This window comes from Engystomops pustulosus, chromosome 1 (assembly GCF_040894005.1).
Source record: "Engystomops pustulosus chromosome 1, aEngPut4.maternal, whole genome shotgun sequence".
Classification (NCBI taxonomy): domain Eukaryota; kingdom Metazoa; phylum Chordata; class Amphibia; order Anura; family Leptodactylidae; genus Engystomops; species Engystomops pustulosus.
Window position 1 is genome coordinate 151635461 of NC_092411.1, and position 20296 is coordinate 151655756.

A 20296-nucleotide genomic window follows, 5' to 3' on the forward strand; every position below is an offset into this window, starting at 1 on the left:
TTACTTTTTCACTTTTATACCATGGGACATGAAGAAGCAATCTTCTGATTGCTTCTTCATGATAATATTCTGCAATACTCATGTATTGCAGAGTATTATCAGTGTCAGCCTATGCACTTGCATAGGCTGGCACTTTGCCAGTAAGATGACGTCACAGACGCCATCTTACTGGCAATTCTTGCTAGTAACTCTGGGGTCCAGATCGGACCCCAGAGTTACTATAGCAACGATCGGCGCCCCCCGAAAACGGTTCAGGGGGGCCGATCGTGGGGGAAAGACCCCCCAGATACTTGTTAGATGCCGCGGTCGCGCTGACCGCGGCATCTAACGGGTTAAGCACCCGCGATCGGAGACAACTCCGACCGCGGGTGTTACACTGGGGTGCCGGCTATTAGTTACAGCCGGCACCCCGTGTTTCCCGATGCCGGTTCGGCTCTGATCCAGAGCCGAGCCGGCATAGGAGCCGTGGCGGATATATCCGCCACTGAGCGCTAAGTCACTGCGCTCCGTGGCGGATATATCCGCCGCGGAGCATGAAGGGGTTAATGGTTTTTCAATGCGTTTAACCCCGTAACGGAAAATAGCGCCCAAAGTCGAAAATGGTACATTTTGAAAAATATAAAAAAAAAAAAATCTATAAAAAGTGATCAAAAGGTCGTACAGTCCTAAAAATGATATCATTGGAAATATTATCAAATGTTGCAAAAAATGACACCACCCACAGCTCCGTACACCAAAGTATAAAAAAGTTATTAGCGGCAGAAGATGGCAAAATCAAAAAAATAATTTTTGTACAGGAGGTTTTAATTTTTGTAAATGTATGAAAACATAAAGTAGACATGGCATTTGGGGCACTTAGTGAAAGACATAATATCCAAGCCCACGAGAAAATGGCGCAGATGCATTTCTTCACAATTTTCACTGCATTTGGAATTTTTTTCCCGCTTCCGAGTACATGGCATGGAATATTTAATACCATCACTATGAAGTACAATTTGTTACACAGAAAACAAGCTGTCACACAGTTCTTTACGTGTAAAAATAAAAAAGTAATAGATTTTTGAAGGTGGGGAGTGAAAAATGGACATGAAAAAACAGGAAAGGGCCCGGTTCTTAACCGGTTAAAACTGCATCGCAATTAGTTTTGAGGTGGTTTTAGGTGCAGTTTTGTCAACTTCACAGGTGAAAGACTTTAACTGAATGGGTGAATTAGATTTTTAAGGAGAAAGCTGTTCCACAAATTTCATTCACCTGCTGATTTCATGTCTTTCACTTGTTAAAATAAGTAATATCACCTAAAACCACCCCAAAACGAATTGCGATGCAGTTAAAGGGTGCAGCCACACGTTGCAGTTAAAACTGCATCGCAATCAGCTTTGAGGTGGTTTTAGGTGCAGTTTTGTTAATTGAACAGGGGTGTGTGTGTCAGTTTTTGCCCCAGAAAACTCAATATTGTGGCACAACAAACTAGACCAACTAAGAGAAGGTGCAAAATATATCTGGTGCAGCAGAAAATTAGTGCTAATCTGCACTGGTCGAAAGACTGACACATTAATACATCCACCAGACCCTGCCAGTGATTAATCTGGATCTGCACACTTAATTTATTAAGGGGTTGGTCACTATTACATAAGTTGCACATAAGCATTCAATGCCTTAATAATAATCACTGAATGTTCATCAAGTGATTCAGCATCCCTGCTACTTACTTTTGTGCTGTCTGTAAACTTTGTGATTTTTTGTTTACATGTCTAAACACTGATGAGTAGGAGGATCGGTAACAGCAGTTAGAATTATTCTCACCTCCATCTGTGTAAGTCAGTGACAAGGACTGTAAGAGAGACACAGTAGGAGATGCCATAAGGACGTCCCAAAGCAGCCAGAGAGAAGCTGTGCATCTATGCAGAAGGCAGCATGGTGAGAGATGGGAAAGGCTGAAGCTCTCAAACACAGGGACAAAGACAGAGAGAGAAAGACACAGGGACATGTACATGCAGAGACATGCCTAATGTAACAGATTTAATAAAAAGTGACCAACCCCTTTAATAATAACCCTTGAATGTTCATCAAGTAATTCAGCATTCCTGCTATTTACATTTGTAATCTTTGCAAACTCTCCATAACGACTCACCCTCTCCCTGTCAGTGAGATGTACTGAGAGATAGATGTGTATATATGCAGATGGCAGAAGGGTGAGGACAGGGAAAGGCTGCAGTTTTCAAAGTGCACAAAGACGCAGGTACATATACATGTCCAATGGATTTGATTTATTGAAAAGTAGCCAAACTCTATATGTATGGAGCAGAGCATTTGGTTGTCCTTTGCTATTCTCTTCCTTAAAGAGATATAGCCAAAATCTATGGGAGAATCTCATCACTATGTAAAGAGAACAGGTGGGAATAGAGGGTTACAAACCAGCAGTTTTACTTTATAGGGTACATGCTGGTTGTAGTCATACACTGCTAAGTATAAATACATTTAAAACCTTTATTCATTTAAAAAAAAAAAAAAAAAGCAACAGCTGAATCATACACCTAATTACACGTATTTAATACGTATGACTAGCTGCATTATTCAATTGTTGTGGGTTTTTATATAAAAATTAAATCAGATGTAGCACCTTGTGTTTAGCTTTTTATTTTATATCCATACATTACCTTTAAACTTTATGATTGTTAGGATCAGCAGGTGGATTCTGAGCTAGAATGCAGGTAAAAATAGTGACTGACCAGGCTGCACGTCAATTGCCAATTCTGACCACTTCCTGTTAGTCCAGTTTCCCGTGATGGAGTTTATTCCGGCAAACTTGCTGCATGTAAATTCAGTTGCTTTGCGCATGGGCTGGTTAATTCATCACAAACAGCAAATTTAATGGAACAGACTTGCTCGTTGTAGTGGCCATACACAGGAATTCCGCCAACACCAGACGCCATCAGTGCAAATGTTTGACCAAACGTGTATTGAGTCTTCCCCCCCAATCTCAATCTCCTAATCTGTTTGTTCTCCGGAAGAAGAGCCACTGCCAGATTTACCTGATAAGAACACATATATGCCAGGAAAAACACAGATTGCTACACAGAAACCTAAATGTAAAGCTTAGCTATATCATTTAGATTTCTATGGGGACAGCTAAGGGAAACATCAGCGCTCTGGTAAAACTGTAACGCTTTCACAGTAGTTTCCACCTTCACATCATCCACTCTCCCTTAATTGCTTTCATTTCTATATAATAGTCAGGTGGGTATTTGAGCTACTTTATGGTGCCTTTGTGAGACTGTATTCTCCCTCAAATTTTTCATGTGCCTCTGTATTGTATCGACCCACTGCAGGCTTTGGGTGTTGTATGTATATGAGTCCACAAGGTATGGATCTAATGTGGATACTGAAGTCTAGTGTGCATCATCAGGCCTTATTTCTCCATGTACCAATATCTGCCTGTTCTCTTTATTTTCAGTTGCTTATGGAGGCTTTTTGGGCGAGAAAACTATAATGTTGCTTTCAGATTCATACAGGGGCTCTATATTAATAGCTATAAGCCAATTCATATTCTGTTCTAGTGTAAAGGGCATTTTACAAACAGTTAGCATCCTTTATGTATCTATTACGGCCCAACCACCTTAAAGGGGTTGACCAATTTACAAAAAACATGATGTAATGTGTGTTTTTTGCGCTTGGGGCAGGATGTTATGTGAATTAGCAAATATATATTTATTAGCTGTTTTGCACTGCCTTCTTGATGTTTAAAGTGAAGCACAGGAGGCTTCATTTACATATCAAGAAAACAGAGCAGAACTTTTAATAGATGTATATTGGTAAATTACCCAACATCCTGCCGCCCCCCCACCCCATGCACACATTACAAAATACCGATGTAAAGTGTCCAACCCTTTTTAGAGAATTTCTTCGTTTGTAGTATAATTTACAGAAAACTAAAAATCTATCTGTTATCAACAGCACCATAACTTTTACAGTGTTACCATACATATATATATAATTATGTGTATGTATATATTTTTATGTAACATTTATTGTCATTGGGAAATGAGAGCTCAAACCACTGTATGTGTAGCCTGTACAGCAGAAATATAAGACAAAAAGTCATACTGAAGCATCACATACGCAATGCTAAACCTCCATGCCCTTTAGTTTAAATTATACAATGCAAAACAAATTATAAAACCATGTTGCCAAAATATTATAGCTTGAAATCCATGAGAAGCCATGTCTGACGGTCTTTCCATTGCTGAATTTGCAGAAAGAATTTAGCCCCAATTGTGAGTTCCAAGAAAGAATAGAGGAAAATGGTTACAATACCTACTCTTCTGTAAAATGGCGCCACAAAGGACATTTCATGTACTTGGCTATAAGAAGGAATGGATTCCTACGACTGGGCAGCAGGACTCGTCATACACATTACTCTACGCATTTCTTACCCTTGACAATATGACTGTTGGAAGCAGTGAATATCCCATAAGTCAAGTGCTCCAAGCCACCATTTTAAAAGGAAAAAAATAAAAGAATGTGTTAATTTCCAATGCAATCAAAGTGTGACCTTATTGAAATCTAACAAATAAATACATTATTTTTGTACACAGAGTCCATAATACTGTAAAACAAAAAAATTTCGAGAGTGTTGTGCATCTGCCTTGATCCTGTGAGGAACAAGTATCACGCTGGAGAAAAACCAGAGTCTCATAACAGGGAAAATATTGTCAAGCGTTTCACAATGGAATAAAGTTGCCGCTCTGAATAATGCACAAACCGTTACTGTACTATGGGCGAACCTGTGTAGAGAATACATGATATAAGTGTGATCTTGGATCAGCTTTCGTTGTTTGACCAGGCCCAGCTCAGATGATAGGATGGCACATTCTGCAGGTAATTCTGCAGGTGTTCTGTAAACATTGTGCAGTAACTGCTCACGCCAAGAGCAGAATGAATCATACATGTTTAATTTAAAGATTAAAAACCTCAAAGCATTAAAAAATAAAAATGATGATAAAAAGAAGTTACCGCACCTCTAAGATTTAAAAGAGGAAACCCAAACCCTTTTGGGAGGAAAAAATAAAAATAAAATAAAAAAAAATAAAAACACTTCACACCCACACAGTCTCTTACAAGCCAGATCTCATTCTAAGGAGGGGGGAATAATTCTGATGGATTCCGGCTGTTCCACTTGGGAAGGAGGAAGAGACACTTAGCCCCCTGTAGTCATAAAGTGTCCTGTTTAGGAACTCCTAGGCAGGGTTCCCTCTTCGGCTCTGAATGCAGTGTTAAGAAAGCAGCAGATGAGAGGAGCTGGTGCCCAGCAGCTGCTCCCCCTCCCAATCTCTGGTGCTCAGGAGTTATTGGCAGAATTATTTTCATCAGTAGGGGAGGTGGAGGATGAGGAGGAAGCAGAGGAAGCAGAGAAATTCATGTCTGTTAGTCCTGGAGGATTGGTAGCTGTGTTCTGACCACTCAGACTTTTCCTACACACAGGACATGTGTCATGCTGTTGGGAAGAAGACAACAGATGTTATACTGTAGTTTAACATTAGAATTTGTTTCTTCCCTTCTTGCAAATATCTATCAAAACTGTCAAAAAAAAAAAAAAAAAGCTTTATTGTAACTAGCTGTCCTGGCAGCTCAAGTTTTCTCCTTTTTCCCCATTATCTGAAAATATGGCGTTCATGCACACATCTGCAATAATGCTCCACATGTGAGTAAAAGGATGAAATTTTAGCATACAAGATCCAGAATGCCTCTGCCTAGGCTAAGTTCCCACTACGATTAAGATTTCCGTTTATTTACCTCCGTACCAAAAAGATAAAAATTGGTAAATAAACGGCAATATAAGTAAACATATGAATGACATTGCCTGCTACAGTTAGACGCTTTACTTTCAATACATCAATCTATAGCTTCTATATTAGTCTACCTATCCCACATAATAGATTTCATCTATAGAGCTCTCAATTCTATCTACCTACACCTCACATTTATCTAGAATCTATCCATCTATTTTTCTATATATATCTCCATTTCTTTATCTAAAAAAAAACTTAAAAACTGACACTTACTATCCATCCCCATTGACTTCAATGTAAAAGATGACTTATCTGCCACGTATGCAGCGTTTTCTTGTGGGTTCTGTTTTCATGGCTTTCATTCTTTGGGTTGATACGATCACAGGGTTACCAAATTTATATAGGTTTTATTAGGTTTTAGCAGAGCCAAAGGTAAATTACTTTTTCACAATTTGGTGTGCAGACCTATGTAATGTGTAAGTTTTAATAGATATAAATTTGGGATCTATATGACCGTTTAAATATTTGAATTGGAAAAAAAAAAAGATGATGGGATTGACAAATAGCAAAAAAGTTGCGCTTCAGATATTTGGGCACTATTCGTCTCTAATAGCCTGCCATCAGCTGGATATTGGAGATCACTATACATGGCAAACTTACAAGTCTCTAGGAGACTGTAGACTGCCACAGTAACTGCCACCAGCCTTCGACGACGAAAAAAGGGAAGGGGGTGCGTCAAACGACCCTCCAAGATGGGGGCGCCAGTTGGCAGTGATGTTAAGTCACCTGTTCAGTTAATGGGGGACATTTACATGAAGTGTTGGTATCTGCATTGGCTTTGTTACCGACCTGCTCTCGGAAAGGAGATACACATTTAATATTGTGTAGCTGTGCAGATACATTTCTGGCGCCGGGACCATTTTCTGCCCTGGGACCAAAATCTGTACTGAGGCAGCAAACATCCTGATGTGAGTGTAATAATATGGTCCCTGCTAGTCCAAATTTCTTTTGGTCTACTTTCCCCCAGTGTACAGTGGCCAAAAATGGCTGCGAACATAGGTCGGAGAGCAGAACATACGGAGAGAGCGCCACAAAAACTGGCGTAAACACCATAATAAATGTCCCCCAATGTCTTTTACTGGTTACATTAACCCCTAGGCGCACCAGGACGTTATAGTACGTCCCGGTGGCTAGATACTTAGCGCACCAGGACGCACTATAACGTCCTGCTTCTGGCACCGGCTCACGAACGGAGCCGGTACCAGAAGCAGCGGCTGTCAGCTGTCTAGTACAGCTGACAGCCTGCGCTAACACCCGCGATCGGAGCCGACTCCGATCGCGGGTGTTAACCCCTTACACGCCGCGGTCAAGCATGACCGCGGCGTGTAAGGGTCTTCCCCCTATGGATCGGATCCCCCGTGCCGCTTACCGGGGGATCCGATCCTCTCCTGGGCAGCTCCGAGGACTGGCATGTGCCCCGGAGCTGCCCGGTTTCCATGGCAGCCAGAACCCTTCCGGGTCTGACTGCAAACTGTCTGAGCATGCGCAAGCATGCTTAGACAGTTTACACTGCTCTACAATAAAATAGTATTGTAGAGCAGTGTATTGAACTTAAACCAGTGATCAGAGTATCACTGGTTTAAGTTCAAGTATGTAGAAGTAAAATTATGCAAAAACACTTAACACTACACATTATAATAAATAAAAAATAAATACATAAAAATATAAGCCCCTAAAATGTCACTTTCCCATAAAAACACTTAATAAAGTATAAAAAACATAAAAACACAAAAAACCCCCGCATGTTTGGTATTGCCGCGTCCGTAACAATCTGCATAATAAAACAGAATCATTACTGGACCCGCACGGTAAACGCCGGAGGAAAAAAACGCAAAAAACGTTCCGAAAAAAAGATAATTTTTAATTAATACCCTATAAAAAATGCTCTAAAAAGTGATTTAAAAAATTTTATGCACTCTAAAATAAGCCCACTAAAAAGAACAACTGTTCTCGCAAAAAATAAGCCCCTAACCAGATTTGTCAGCCAAAAAATAAAAAAGTTATGCATATGAATAGATGGTGATGCTAAAATGAATAAGATTTTCTCCAAATTAGTTTTTATTCAGTACAATTGAATAAAATACACAAAACCCCCACATATTTGGTATCCCTGCGTCCGTAACAATCTGCATAATAAAACAGAATCGTTATTAGATCCGCAAAGTGAACCCCGTAAAAAACAACCTCAAAAAACTCTCTCTGAAAAAAAGATGATTTTTTATTAATGCCCTTTAAAAATGCTCTAAAAAGTGATTTAAAAAAGTTACGCAATCTAAAATAAGACCACTAAAAAGAACAATCATTCTCGCAAAAAATAAGCCCTTAAACAGATTTGTGAGGTGAAAAATAAAAAAGTTATGCATATGAAAGACGGTGATGCTAAAATTAACAACAATTTTGCCAAATTACTTTTTATTCAGTAAAAATGGGAAAAAATAAAAAATATATATACATGAAGTATTTTTGTAATCGTGGCGACCCATAGAATAAAAATAATATACTATTTTTATGGTATGGTTAACGGCCAAAAAAAAAACACATAAAAATGTTCCTAAAAATTGACGATTTTCATTTCCTCCACCAACAAAGCTTTAATTAAATCTCACCAATTAGCTATAGATGCCCCAAAATTATGTACCAGAAAAGTGCATCTCATGTGGCAAAAGAAATAAGCCCCTATAGGTCCTCAATAAAAAAAGAAAAAAATTATAGCCTGTACAATGTGACATAGCAAATCGGATCTGGATGGCGCCTCCTTCCCTTCTATGCCCGGCCGTGCGCCCATACAGCAGGTTACCACCACATGTAGAGTATCCGTGTACTCGGGAGAAATTGGGTATCAAACTTTGTGGAGCCTTTTTTCATTTAATCCATTGTAAATGTTTAATTTTCCACCCAAAATGAGTGCATTGTGAAAAAATATTACAATTTTCAGACTGCACCTCCGTTTTGTTTTAACCCCTATAAAACACCTAAAGGGTTAACAAACTTCTTAAAAGTGGTTTTTCATACGTTGAGGGGTGTAGTTTCCACAATGGGGTAATTTATGAGTCTAGCTATTATTTAGGCCTCTCAGTGTCAATTAGAAGTTGAGCAGGTCCATCTAAATACGGGTTTTGGTGATTTTACAAAAAATGTGAAAAATGATACCTAAATTCTGAGCCTCAGAACATTCTAGTAAAATATGTGGAATCTTAAAAAAACCATGCCAACATAAAGCAGACATTTGGGAAATGTAAGTTATGAATTTATTTGGGTGCTATGACTATCTGCATCAAAAGTAGAGAATTTAGAACGTTGAAAATATTGAATTTTTCCAATTTTTTGCCAAATTTTGTTTTTTTTCATAACTAAACGCAAAAGATTTCATCCAAATTTTTAAACTAATTTGAAGTACAATGTGTCACGAGAAAACAATCTCAAAATCCCCTGGATTTCTCATAGCGTTCCCACGCTATAACCACTTATAGTGACACAGGGCAGATTTGAAAAATGGGTCTGCGTCCTTTAGGCCAAAAGATGCTGTGTCCCGTAGGGGTTAAGAATATCCACCTAAAATTAGGATGCGTTCACATGTGTTATTAACACATGCGTTTTAAAACAGCAGAAGAGAATTTTGTCCAATTAAATAGCAGTTAACATTTGCCTTTACATTGTGTTACCGCATGTGATTAACACATTATAAAATGCAACAATGTGTGAACAAACACATATGCTAACAGCAATGTAATGGGGCCAATTCCCTCTCGTTAGCTTGTGTATTGTTTTTCAAAACTCAATGTAAACGCCACGTGTGAATGCAGCCCGAAGGTTGTTTCAGTGCAAGACACTGGGTGCTGGTTACCGACTGCACGTGTTTCCATGAGAGGATATGCGATCGGCCTCTGCATGGCCCTGCGGTTTTTTGCACTGCGTTTCTAAAAGATTGTGACCGCACTCGAAGGCCCCTTTCACACTGGCGTTTTTCACGTGTGTTTTCTGCGCATGCTTTTGACGCGCAGAACTTGCATTGCACTCTGACCCTTTGTAACCAATGGGTCTTTTCACACTTGCATTCTTTTTCACACACACACGCGCATTTTTTTTAACGCGCTTTTAAATCTCGGCATGCTCTACTTTTGCAAGTCACGTGCGTGAAAAACGCACCATACAAGTCTATGGAGATGCATCAAAAACGCATTGCACTCTGAGACACATGCAAGTGCAATGCGTTTTTCACGCATCAATTGCCATAGAAAAGATAGAGCTCAGTCCTGGGTCCATTTCACGCGCATTTTCTGCGCGTGAAAAACGCATTGAAATTGCATCAAAAACGCACGTGAAAAACTGAGACACTGAACAAACTCTGACTGAAAACTGATTGCACTCTGATGCAAAATGTGCGTTTTTCACTGACCAAACCCTGATCAAACTCTGACGAGATCTGCAACGCAAGTGTGGAAGGGGCCTAACTGGGTGCAATTACAAATGATGTTTACATTGTATTTTGAAATGCAATATAACAGCTGTGGAGAGGAAGTTTGTGCATTAGTAAAATGCAATGTTAATGCAATTAGGCAAATCTCATCTCCACATCCATTGAATTGCACCCTCCAACTACTCAAACTTACTTACTCAAACTTTTAACCCCTCAGACTTGGTGAGCAATATTTTGCATTTGCTTTCTGTGTTTTCCTTCAACAAGGATATAGTCACAGGCTAGGGACTACAGTAAAACACTAAGGAGTTAAACAACTTTAAAGGACATCTATCACCAGGATAAAAGCTGTATGAAAATAAGCCAGAGGGGCTTCAGGCTCCATTAACACCTACGAGTCCTCAGGCTCATTTGCATACAGTCCTTCATCCTGGTGGTAGATGCCCTTTAATAACTGCGCCCAGAAATGTTTAGCCATCAGCTCAGCACAAAGATCTATGCCTAGGTCCTTCTTAAAAACGTACAGCCAGCTTTATCCAGGAAATAAGACACATTCAGTTTACAAACACAGCTCTGCTATAGGAAAGGAGAAGGAAACACTTTTCATTTTCATACTGACCTGCTCTAACCAGGGGATGATGCAATTGTTATGAAATAAGTGATTGCAAGGAAGTTGTCTCACACTTTCACCAACTGTATAATCCTCCTTACATACTGGACATTCCAGTCCAGAACCTGCGAATTACAGAAAGAAAATTAACAACTTTAAAATGAAAGAGACAGTGTTCATACAGTACAGACCAAAAGTTTGGACACTCATTGAAAGAGTTCTCTATTTTTAGGACTATAAATATTGTAGATTCACACTGATAGCATCAGAACTATGAATTAAAGGGGTATTTTTGTCTGGCCATTCACATACAGTTTCATTAATCTGCCATATATAAACATTTCTTCAATTAGATGTCATAAAAAATGTTCCTGTGTGAAGATAAATTTCTTATAAATGTAGTGATATGGTCCCTTATAAATAAGGCTGTGTCCCTAGATACGACCACCTCTGTTGGAGGGATTGTACAAAGAAACAAAAAAAGGTTTTTGTATATGAAATGTCTGGGAGTTTCCTGTGGTAATGATCGCTGAATCCAGGTGCTCAGGCAGCACCGCTATAGTGAGCAGGAAATCAAGACACTGGAGTAGGATTCATGGAGTCGGTGACCATTTTGGCCTGGAATCTAAGTCGGAGGTTTGGTTTACCGACTCCACAGTCCTGGCTTTAAGTCACCATATTTTGTGACAGATGTCCAAAAAAAACCCTTTATTTTAATTATTAAATGTTTATACTCACTCACCCACATGTTCATCTGTTACTTGGATAGTAGGAAGGGCTTGAATCTTCTCATTGTCAGCAGGAGGTGGTCCAGTGTTTTCAAACTGGTTAAGTAACTATTGAGAGACATGAAATATCAAAATATTTGAAGAATAAGAAGTACAGAAAACATAAATCACCAGCCATGAAACTAGTACCTGTGTTATTATTGTGTCCAGGCCATTGGCTCCCCAAGCATAATCCATTGGATTGGAATGAAGAACTCCCCTGGACAAAAAAAAGTGGATAATGTCACAGAAGAGATTTTATTATATACCTAAGCATTACCATGTTAAGAGAGATTTTCCAGGTTAACTACATTGATGAGATATTAGTGAAGTTGGGGTCCGACAAAAAAACTAAACAAAAACAAAAAAAACTATGTGACAATGGACAGTCTCTTAATTATATAACCAAGTTAAGAGGGCAGTCTCACCATGGTCCCAGTCCTAAATTTGGCATTGCAGTAGGGGCGATGATCCCATTTACCAGTTGTTGAATGATCCTACCAATTAAATCATAAAACAAACATATTAATCCTTGAATCATATAGAATGCCACTGACACCACCTGTAAATCCTCTGAAGCATGCAATCAAAAAGTGAGCTTGAGAATGCTTGAAGATTCTCACATAAGAATTTATTTTCTTGTTTAGTTGTGACAGCATTCTTACCAAAAATATACAACATCTAGCTGATTTTCTGGACTGCCTGATAGAAAGACTTGTGATTAAGGGTTTTTCAACTTTTTAGGGTAACCACAGTGGTGGCAGGGCTAGTTTAAAAATAGGAAAAATATATAAATATCATTGATAATTCTCTCCCCAGGTAAAAGTTTTCTCTGGAAAGCAGCGGACCTCTTAGAGATGATCTCCAGTTATGAGCCAATGATTTAAAGAATATTACCATTGAAAGGAAGCACAATAATCCAGGGGCATTTACTCATAGATCCATGACTATGGTAATCATCTTATTTGTTATCCATGGTCTCCTTCCTTCTAAATTTCCTCCTTACCAGAACCCCTCCATGTTGTAGCTCCACAGGTTGTTATAGTGTGCTGAATTTTCGCAGCTGTAGTAAGCTTACATCAGGCACAGGGACGGGGGAAATGCTGAGAAAGAAAGGGGGAGGGGAAACCAGGTAAACAACCTGTGTAGCTACAGCACGGAGGGGCTCTAGTAATACCCAAGGGCCCTTCTGGCTCATTAGCATAATTGTAAAAGTTTATTGCAGAAGGAAGGAGGCCATGGATAAATACAAGATTACCACAGTCAGCTGAAACATCGGAGTTAGAGGTCATTTATCGGAGCCTGCAATATGAACTTCTACGTTTCTTGGAACAAAATCACTGGTAGATTGATCATACATGCACCAGGAGTTTTTCCCAACATATACGGGCAGTCCCCGGGTTACATACAAAATAGGGTCTGGAGGTTTGTTCTTAAGTTGAATTTGTATACAAGTCAAAACTGTATATTGTATAATTGTAGATCCAGACAAAAAAATTTTTGGCCCCAGTGATAATTGGAGTTTAAACATTTTTTGCTGTAATGGGACCAAGGATTATCAATAAAGATTCATTACAAACACCTTACAGCTGATCATTACAATCTGGGACTATAGTAAAGCATTCAGAAAGGTTCACCAGAGGTCAGAGGGGTCCGTCTAACTATGGGTTGTCTGTAAGTCGGTGTGTCCTTAAGTAGGGGGCTGCCTGTATAAGCAAAATGTACACACTTGTTAAAGAGGATCTGTCAGGTCTGTCATAAGGACTTGTAGTTGGTTTAGGGTCCCAAATGGACCTGTTTGAAGTCTTTTATACTTACGTAGATATGAGTCAGATGGGGCACATCAGACTCAAATCGGAAGATCTGGCACCTCCTCTTGTTATGCAGCAAGCGAATCTGGGATAAAACCCTGGCTTCATTGCCATTGTGCCATACATACAGCATTTGTGCAGCGAACCTGGAGTGCACAACACCGAATATGCTTGTTGCATCACACAGGCGCCAAAGGGAACAAGAGGCGAGGCAAGTATAGAGTTTGTGCTTTTTTTTGGTCAACAATCACTTACAAATCATTCAGGGCAATTTGGGACACTTAATCATCTGATCATTAATGACCAGTGGTTGGTTTAGTGTCCCAAAACCCCCTATAAAGGTTCCTTTTATAGGGGGTTGTTCGGTCACAGTATAGGGGATAAACTTGCCAAGTCCTAGTGGTTGGACCCACAGAGATCAAAACAATAAGGTCTCTTGCCCACGACTTAGAGAAGTCAGTGAAAATCACTCTGAGCTGAAAGGATCTTCTGACCCAAACCTCCGATCACTGGAATGAAATCAGCACGTCTGACTACCTAAAAGCTTCTTTTACTTAAAATTATACAAAGCTATAGCCCGTCCCCATACCTAACTCTGCTCAGCTCGTCCTCACCCTTCTAATGTAGGCACACCCTCATGCCTCCCTGCCGATCGTCTTGTGCTCAGCCTAGCACGAGGTTGCCTTGCACTATATCTATGCCGTGACTGTTGCTCTCTCCTGCTTTCCCCTTCACGGTTCTCTTCGCCTGGTCCACTTGTGCCAAAGATGGGGAACTCCATGCCTTCATTGAAAATTCCAAAAGTGACTTGTCCATAGCCAGGTGGCAAAGAGAATTGTGTTGGTTCAAGACCCTTTTTGGGACAGAAAAAGACAATGTTGGAGGGAATGTGTAAATAGAATCATGGGGGAAAGGTCAACACAATATCAAACTTATTAAAGTTGCTTACCTCAAATGGATGTCTGTTTTGATCTGTACCAGAAGTGTTACTACCATTTTCTGTGCTCCTAGAGGAAAAAAAAAATAAATGCAAGATAAACAACCCAAAATTATGGAGAACATTTTCTTAACCCCTTGCCACTGATGCCCTTTTTCTTTTTTGCATTTCATTTTTTCAGATCCCTCCTTTAAAAATCCATAACCTTTTATTTTTCTGTGTACAGAAACCTATGAAAGTTTGTTTTGTGCGTAACAAATTGTACTTCCTTGTGTATTTATTTTTCCATGCAATGTAATGCAAAGCTGAAAAAAGAAAATTACAAAAACAGCCATATGTAGACTATTTGATGGTTTTCACCGTCCCCTTAAATATTATTATATAAATAGAGATCAAAAAGATACAAAATTCATTGAAACAAATTATGCATGCCCAATGCCTACTTAATACTCACCCAATCGTCTACTTGTGCAGCTGCACTAGTAACCTGCACGCTTCGCAAGGGATAAGTTCTCGCGCATGCGCAAGATTTCCAAAAAACTGGCTTAGGTCACTGGCTGTCTGAAGATAGTGGGCTGAACGGAGGTGTGAATACTAAGCAGGTTGGGGACGTACATAATGTATAACCCTCTTTGTGAGTGACCTCACACAATGAATTCTACAACCAAAGGAGAAGATTTCCCCACCCTCAAGACAGGTTACTGCTGCATAGAAGAGTTGTAACCTGGTTCAACATCTCCACTTATTTATATATTCTAATAAAATAAAAGGGTGCTTGGTGTAAATCTAAATACAGCATAAATAAGCAATGATGTAAAGTTGTCATTTGTGCAAGGGTTTTAATTGGGCACGGAATTAAAAAACAAAAAAACATCATACTAAGAAAAAAGTCTTTAAACATCAAAACATTTTACTATTTACCGACATAAAGATGATTAAAAAAAGAAAAAAAGAAACTCTACTAAAGTCCATAAGAAAGCAGCATAAGCTTTACTTATGTAAAAACATACAGATATCAATACCTGGAAATACCCTTAAAAATCAAGAGCCTTTCTTCAATCGGTTACCTTAATTCAGGAAGTTCCTCAATGAAACCCGATTCACACCTTGGGCAGGTATACTCCTAGAAAAAAAAAAAAAAACAAGAGGGAAAAAAAATAAAAAAAATGGAGCACTGGTTAAGTCCAAGTTCACACTACCTTTAAAACCAGTATATGTAAAAGCATATGCATTCAGTTGTGTTTGTAAACGCAATGCAAGTGCTACTGGTGACTGCACCCAAAGACAAGAGAGTTGTACTTTGCTGCACCACAATATTGAATTTTCTGGCGCACAAACTATCCCCCCTTTTCAGACAGGTTTTGAAAATGGTCTAAAAATGTTCCAAACTCTTACTCAATGTGGTGTACGGTATTTACTCCAGTATTAATATATATCCCAACATTTGTGCATACATTTCTTGAGTTTACAAAATCCACAATAACCCCTTAAGGACGCAGGATTTTTTCGCTCACATTCGCTGTACATCCTCTTTGTACTATTTACGTTTTTTCGCTCATTTCTAGCTCTCCAGCTTCAAAAATCCATAACTTTTTTTATTTTTCACTATACAGAGCTGTGTGAGGGCTTATTTTGTGCGTAACAAATGTTACTTTCCTGTGCTGTTATTTATTTTAACATGCCGTGTACTGGGAAGCAGGAAAAAAAATTCTAAATGTGGAAAAATTAAAAAAACAAAACAAAAAAAAATATGCATGTGCTTCACGTTCTTGTGGGCTCAGTTTTTACGACTTTCACTCTGCACTCCAAATAACACCTCTACATTATCCTTTGGTTCGGTGCGATCGCAGTGATACCAAATTTATATAGGTTTTATTGCGTTTTAATACATTTTCAAAAATTAAACGAATGAGTACAAAAAAGAAAAACTAATTTCCCCATCTTCTGACGCTAATAACTTTTTCAGACTTTGCCGCACGGAGCAGTGTGAGGTGTCATTTTTTCCAAAATGAGCCGACGTTTTCATTGCTACCATTTTGAGGTCTGTGCGACATTTTGATCAGTTTTCATTACATTGCTTTTCGGCGCTATTTCCAGTCTCGGAGGTCACCACCGGTTATAACTGTTTTTAGATTTTGGGCATTTTGGGACGCGCAATACCTAATGTGTTTGTGATTTTTGCTGTTTATTAAATTTAAATCAGTTCTAGGGAAAGGGGGGTGATTTGAAATTTTAATATTTTATTAACGTTTTACATTTTTAAACTTTTTTTTTCACAATTTCTTAGACCCTCTAGGGTACTTTAACCTTAGATGGTCAGATCATAGCTACCATATACTGCAATACTTCTGTATTGCAGTATTTGGAGTTTTTGCATGTGATTCATTACAATGTGCCACTGGCTCATTGTAACGAATCTTCTGAAACCATTCAGCCTTGGGTCTGACGAAGTCCTGAGGCTGTCATGGCAACCGATCGCAACCACCCGATGATGTTCGGGGGAGTGACGATCGGAGGTAACATGGAGGCGCCCGCACGCCGCCACGTTTTACGTGCCAGTGGCAAAGAAGAGGTTAACACCCGCAAGCACCGACCGCGGGTGATAGCGATGGGTCTTTGCTGCAATATGCAGCAAAGCCCATCTCTGTATGAAGAGGGCTCAGCCCGTGAGCCCTCTTCATACACCCTTTATAGCTCTGCGGCAGATATATCCGTCGCAGAGCATGAAGGGGTTAAAGTCCAAAAATCCAACGCCAAGTAATTAGGTAAATGCCTTCGCCACAGCAGTTGTATTGTATTTCAAACACACTATAAACAGTGGGGGAGATTTATCATTGGTTTTGCTGGGCTTTTTTGGCATTTAAAAGTCTCACAGAGGGTTTTTGCGACTCTTCATGGTGCAAAAGTCGCACAGGACTATTCCCGCCACTTCACTATAGCGGTTTAAACATAGAACTTCAGCAACGCTGTGCAAAGCCAGATTCAGGACTTGCGCCTTTTTTAAAAAGTCGCAAGGTGACTCCAGGTTAAGGCAGGCCCCAGATGAAGCTGAAAGGGCGAAACCTAGGTCGGGCATGAAGTCCTCTGGCGGTTTTAACCATTTTGATATGCACGCTTTTAATATACTGTTTATGAGTATGCTGGAATAAAATTCATTTTACTCTTATCCTTGGAGATCTGCACCATCTGTCCACATTCTTCCTGATACAGGACCGGTGCTGTGATCGCGTGCACGAAGTGAACGTCATGACAGGAGGAATTACTGAGGAATTTCTTCAATCTTCGATCTATAAGGAACTGGGTGAGACCATTCTGTGGAATTTTGAATTTTAACGTTTTATTGTGGAGTTAGTGCACTTTTTTATGTGTGTTTTTCTGGCTAATTTGGGAGTGCGCCAAGTTATTAACACCTCCAGTATTTGCCTTCCTTTTTCCGGACACTGCAACACACCAGAAAAAAATTGTATGTGCTGTGACTTTTGGTGCCTTTTGTTCCTTTTTGAAAAAAATTCCAGACACATGTAGAACATAAAAACATTCATTAAAGGGCCAAAGCCACTTTAATGATTCAGATGAGCTTCGAAGCTCCAAAGACAGACATAGAACTGTCACAAGGAGACTGCCTAAATTTCCCCCACACTATGTGTGAACCCTGCCTTATAGACACATAGGGGGAGCTCCCGTTGGGCGCCGTGCGCCTGTTGCCGTCTATTGGGGACGTATATCGGCCGTATATACGTCCCCCATACGGCAGTGTGAATGTAGCTCAAGACTGAAGTCTGGCTCTGCACTCATCTATTCAGTGCTACTTTGTTGAATCTTCCCCATTTACTAGTGAAGAGTTCATAGCCTTACTTAAGATTGCAGCCACACGTGGCGTCTGTACTGCGCTTACAAACTGTGTTAACACGGATAGCCGGCCGCAGATTATATTCGTCCATATATACAGATATGGTGCCGGCCATGTTACGGTGAGCACAGCGTGTGACGCTGTACAGTCACCGGGAAAAAGAAAGAGCGTGTTCTATTTTCTCCCAAATGTATAGCCTCCATCTCTCCTGACTCAGGCAAAGCATACATCTGTGTGAACAAAGCTTTAGGCTATGATCACGTGGCGTTTACATTGCGGTTTGAAGCGCAATACAACAGCTGAAGAGAGGAGATTTGTCCAATAACATTTCTCTTAACATTTGCGTTTCAAAATGCAATGTTAACATGTGTTAAAGATGCATTTACATTGCATTTTGAAAGGCAAATATTAAGAGAAATGTTATTAGGCAAATCCCTCTTCAGCTGTTGTGTTTTAAAACACAAGGTAAACATTGTTTTACATTGCCATTTTACGTCCGTTAAATTGCACAAGTTGTGTGCAGGTAACCTAAGGAAGTATTTACAGTCACAGCAAGTTAGGAGTCCATTGGAGTAGCAGATCCAGCATGCATACAGTTCCACTCCATTTACTCTAGCTCAGTGAAGGTAGTTGCCAAGTACTGTGGTCAGCGATCTACAGCATTAACAGATGAATAGAGCAGCATGGTGCATATGCCACAAGCTGCTCAATTCTTTTTGTGGGTACACTGGACCCCTACTCATTCAATGCCCTCACCATGCCTTCCGTCCTGAAGATCTTGAACTTCTTTGTATACCATAGCAGTCGAGTCTATCCCACTGCAGCAGTCTACACATGGAAGACTTCTGCACAGAAATGTACCTAACTCGCCACCTAGTAGAGACATCACCTAGGTCACACTGAAGGGTAAAACTGAAGGGTCAGTGCAGTTGTTTTTGTGGCTTGTTGCAGGCAGAGTGGTGGGACTTTCTACATGGAGGACTTTCTTTTGGTTTTATGCCCAGAATAGGGGGCCTACTATATATCCATAGGGAGGACCCCCTGCAGTTCAATTATTTATGAATCAATTATAGTTAGTAAGAGCTGCTAGTTTTACAGTCAGTTTCTGAACACAGTGCTGATGAAGATACCTTCACTTTGAACCTTTACTATGTAAAATGATACAGCAAAAATCCAAAGGAGTGAAGGAATCAGTCATCAGAATCCCACAGAAATGAATGGGAGCAGAAACACTGAAGGAAATCAGCAGAGACGGAAACTTTCATTTCCTATTCATGAATGTATAGGACTATATAATGTATATAAAGATAATCTGACGATTTCTCCCCGGCTTGTGTATCCCCGGAGACCCGTGTATTTACCAGCACAGCCCCACAGACACTGTAGTCACGTAACATCATTATACACAGAAAATACCAATTTATATCGAAAGAACCATCTTTAACCGCATTGAATGTCGTGCGCCGAACCCACCAAGCACTGTTTTTTACACCCGGGGGATCTCACTGAAGGAATGGCTCCCCAGGAGATCCTTCCGCACACCTGACAGCCCGGTATAGGGGACGTCACTTGATTTCTGACCCTTACTCCGAGTCTGAAGAGTCTAACCTCCACCATTTGCCTCTTACCGGGAGACGAGGACTGATCTCGGCAGAACAGTTATGACAGAAGTACCGCCCGGCCTCCGGTAAAGCCTCCGCCATTTTCCGCTGCCCTGGAGATGACGCACAGCCACGTAAACACGCTGCGACCGATGTACGGCGAGCGAGTAAGACCAAACCACGTTGTATAGAAAGTGCGAGGTAATAAGGGGGTCAGGCTTGGGGCGAGGTGTCAGCGGAAGGTCAGTTTAGAATAGTGGCCGTCATGATGTAGAGACTGGGGCTATTCTAATTCTGTATAATAGGTATCAATACTCCGAGTCAATGCTAAAGCCTTGCACGCGGTTTAAGAATTTATGCTGAGGAGATTACATGTACATAAACCTAGTGAGGTAAAGAAACCAGCTCTTTCCGCCACAATTGTGATTTTAATGGGTTTCAGGTATTCCCTGAT

General features: G+C 40.1%; 2 protein-coding genes across 3 annotated transcripts in view; one reads left to right on the forward strand and one right to left on the reverse strand.

Annotated features, from left to right (window-relative positions):
- The window catches only part of FGF22 (fibroblast growth factor 22), a 38530-nt gene extending 33799 nt beyond the window's left edge, over positions 1 to 4731 (forward strand). The window contains exon 4 of the mRNA XM_072111076.1: positions 4256 to 4731. Within this exon, the coding sequence (XP_071967177.1) occupies positions 4256 to 4447 (192 nt within the window). The 3' untranslated portion in view covers positions 4448 to 4731. The remainder of the gene's footprint in view (positions 1 to 4255) is intronic.
- A 199-nt stretch (positions 4732 to 4930) lies between these two features.
- On the reverse strand, positions 4931 to 20094 carry RNF126 (ring finger protein 126). Of its 2 annotated transcripts, XM_072111089.1 has the most exons (9): positions 19870 to 20084; positions 15459 to 15514; positions 14404 to 14461; positions 14069 to 14307; positions 12072 to 12140; positions 11794 to 11863; positions 11619 to 11712; positions 10886 to 11001; positions 4931 to 5494 (listed from the first exon to the last, which is right to left on the reverse strand). In XM_072111089.1, the coding sequence occupies exons 1-9, from the start codon at positions 19942 to 19944 to the stop codon at positions 5339 to 5341; spliced, it is 933 nt and encodes a 310-aa protein (XP_071967190.1). In that variant the 5' UTR covers positions 19945 to 20084; the 3' UTR covers positions 4931 to 5338. The 2 variants fall into 2 exon arrangements, with proteins under 2 accessions (XP_071967190.1, XP_071967199.1); XM_072111098.1 differs by lacking the exon at positions 12072 to 12140 and having other exon boundaries at positions 19870 to 20094.
- Positions 20095 to 20296: the final 202 nt, after the last annotated feature.

Excerpts from the sequence above, each read along its gene's own strand:
- RNF126 (XM_072111089.1), bottom strand. The coding sequence starts at position 19,944 with ATGGCGGAGGCTTTACCGGAGGCCGGGCGGTACTTCTGTCATAACTGT. Across the intron at positions 14,462-15,458 it reads GAGGAACTTCCTGAATTAAG|GAGCACAGAAAATGGTAGTA; the intron begins GTAACCGATTGA and ends TTTTTCCTCTAG. Across the intron at positions 11,713-11,793 it reads TGGACACAATAATAACACAG|TTACTTAACCAGTTTGAAAA; the intron begins GTACTAGTTTCA and ends GTCTCTCAATAG.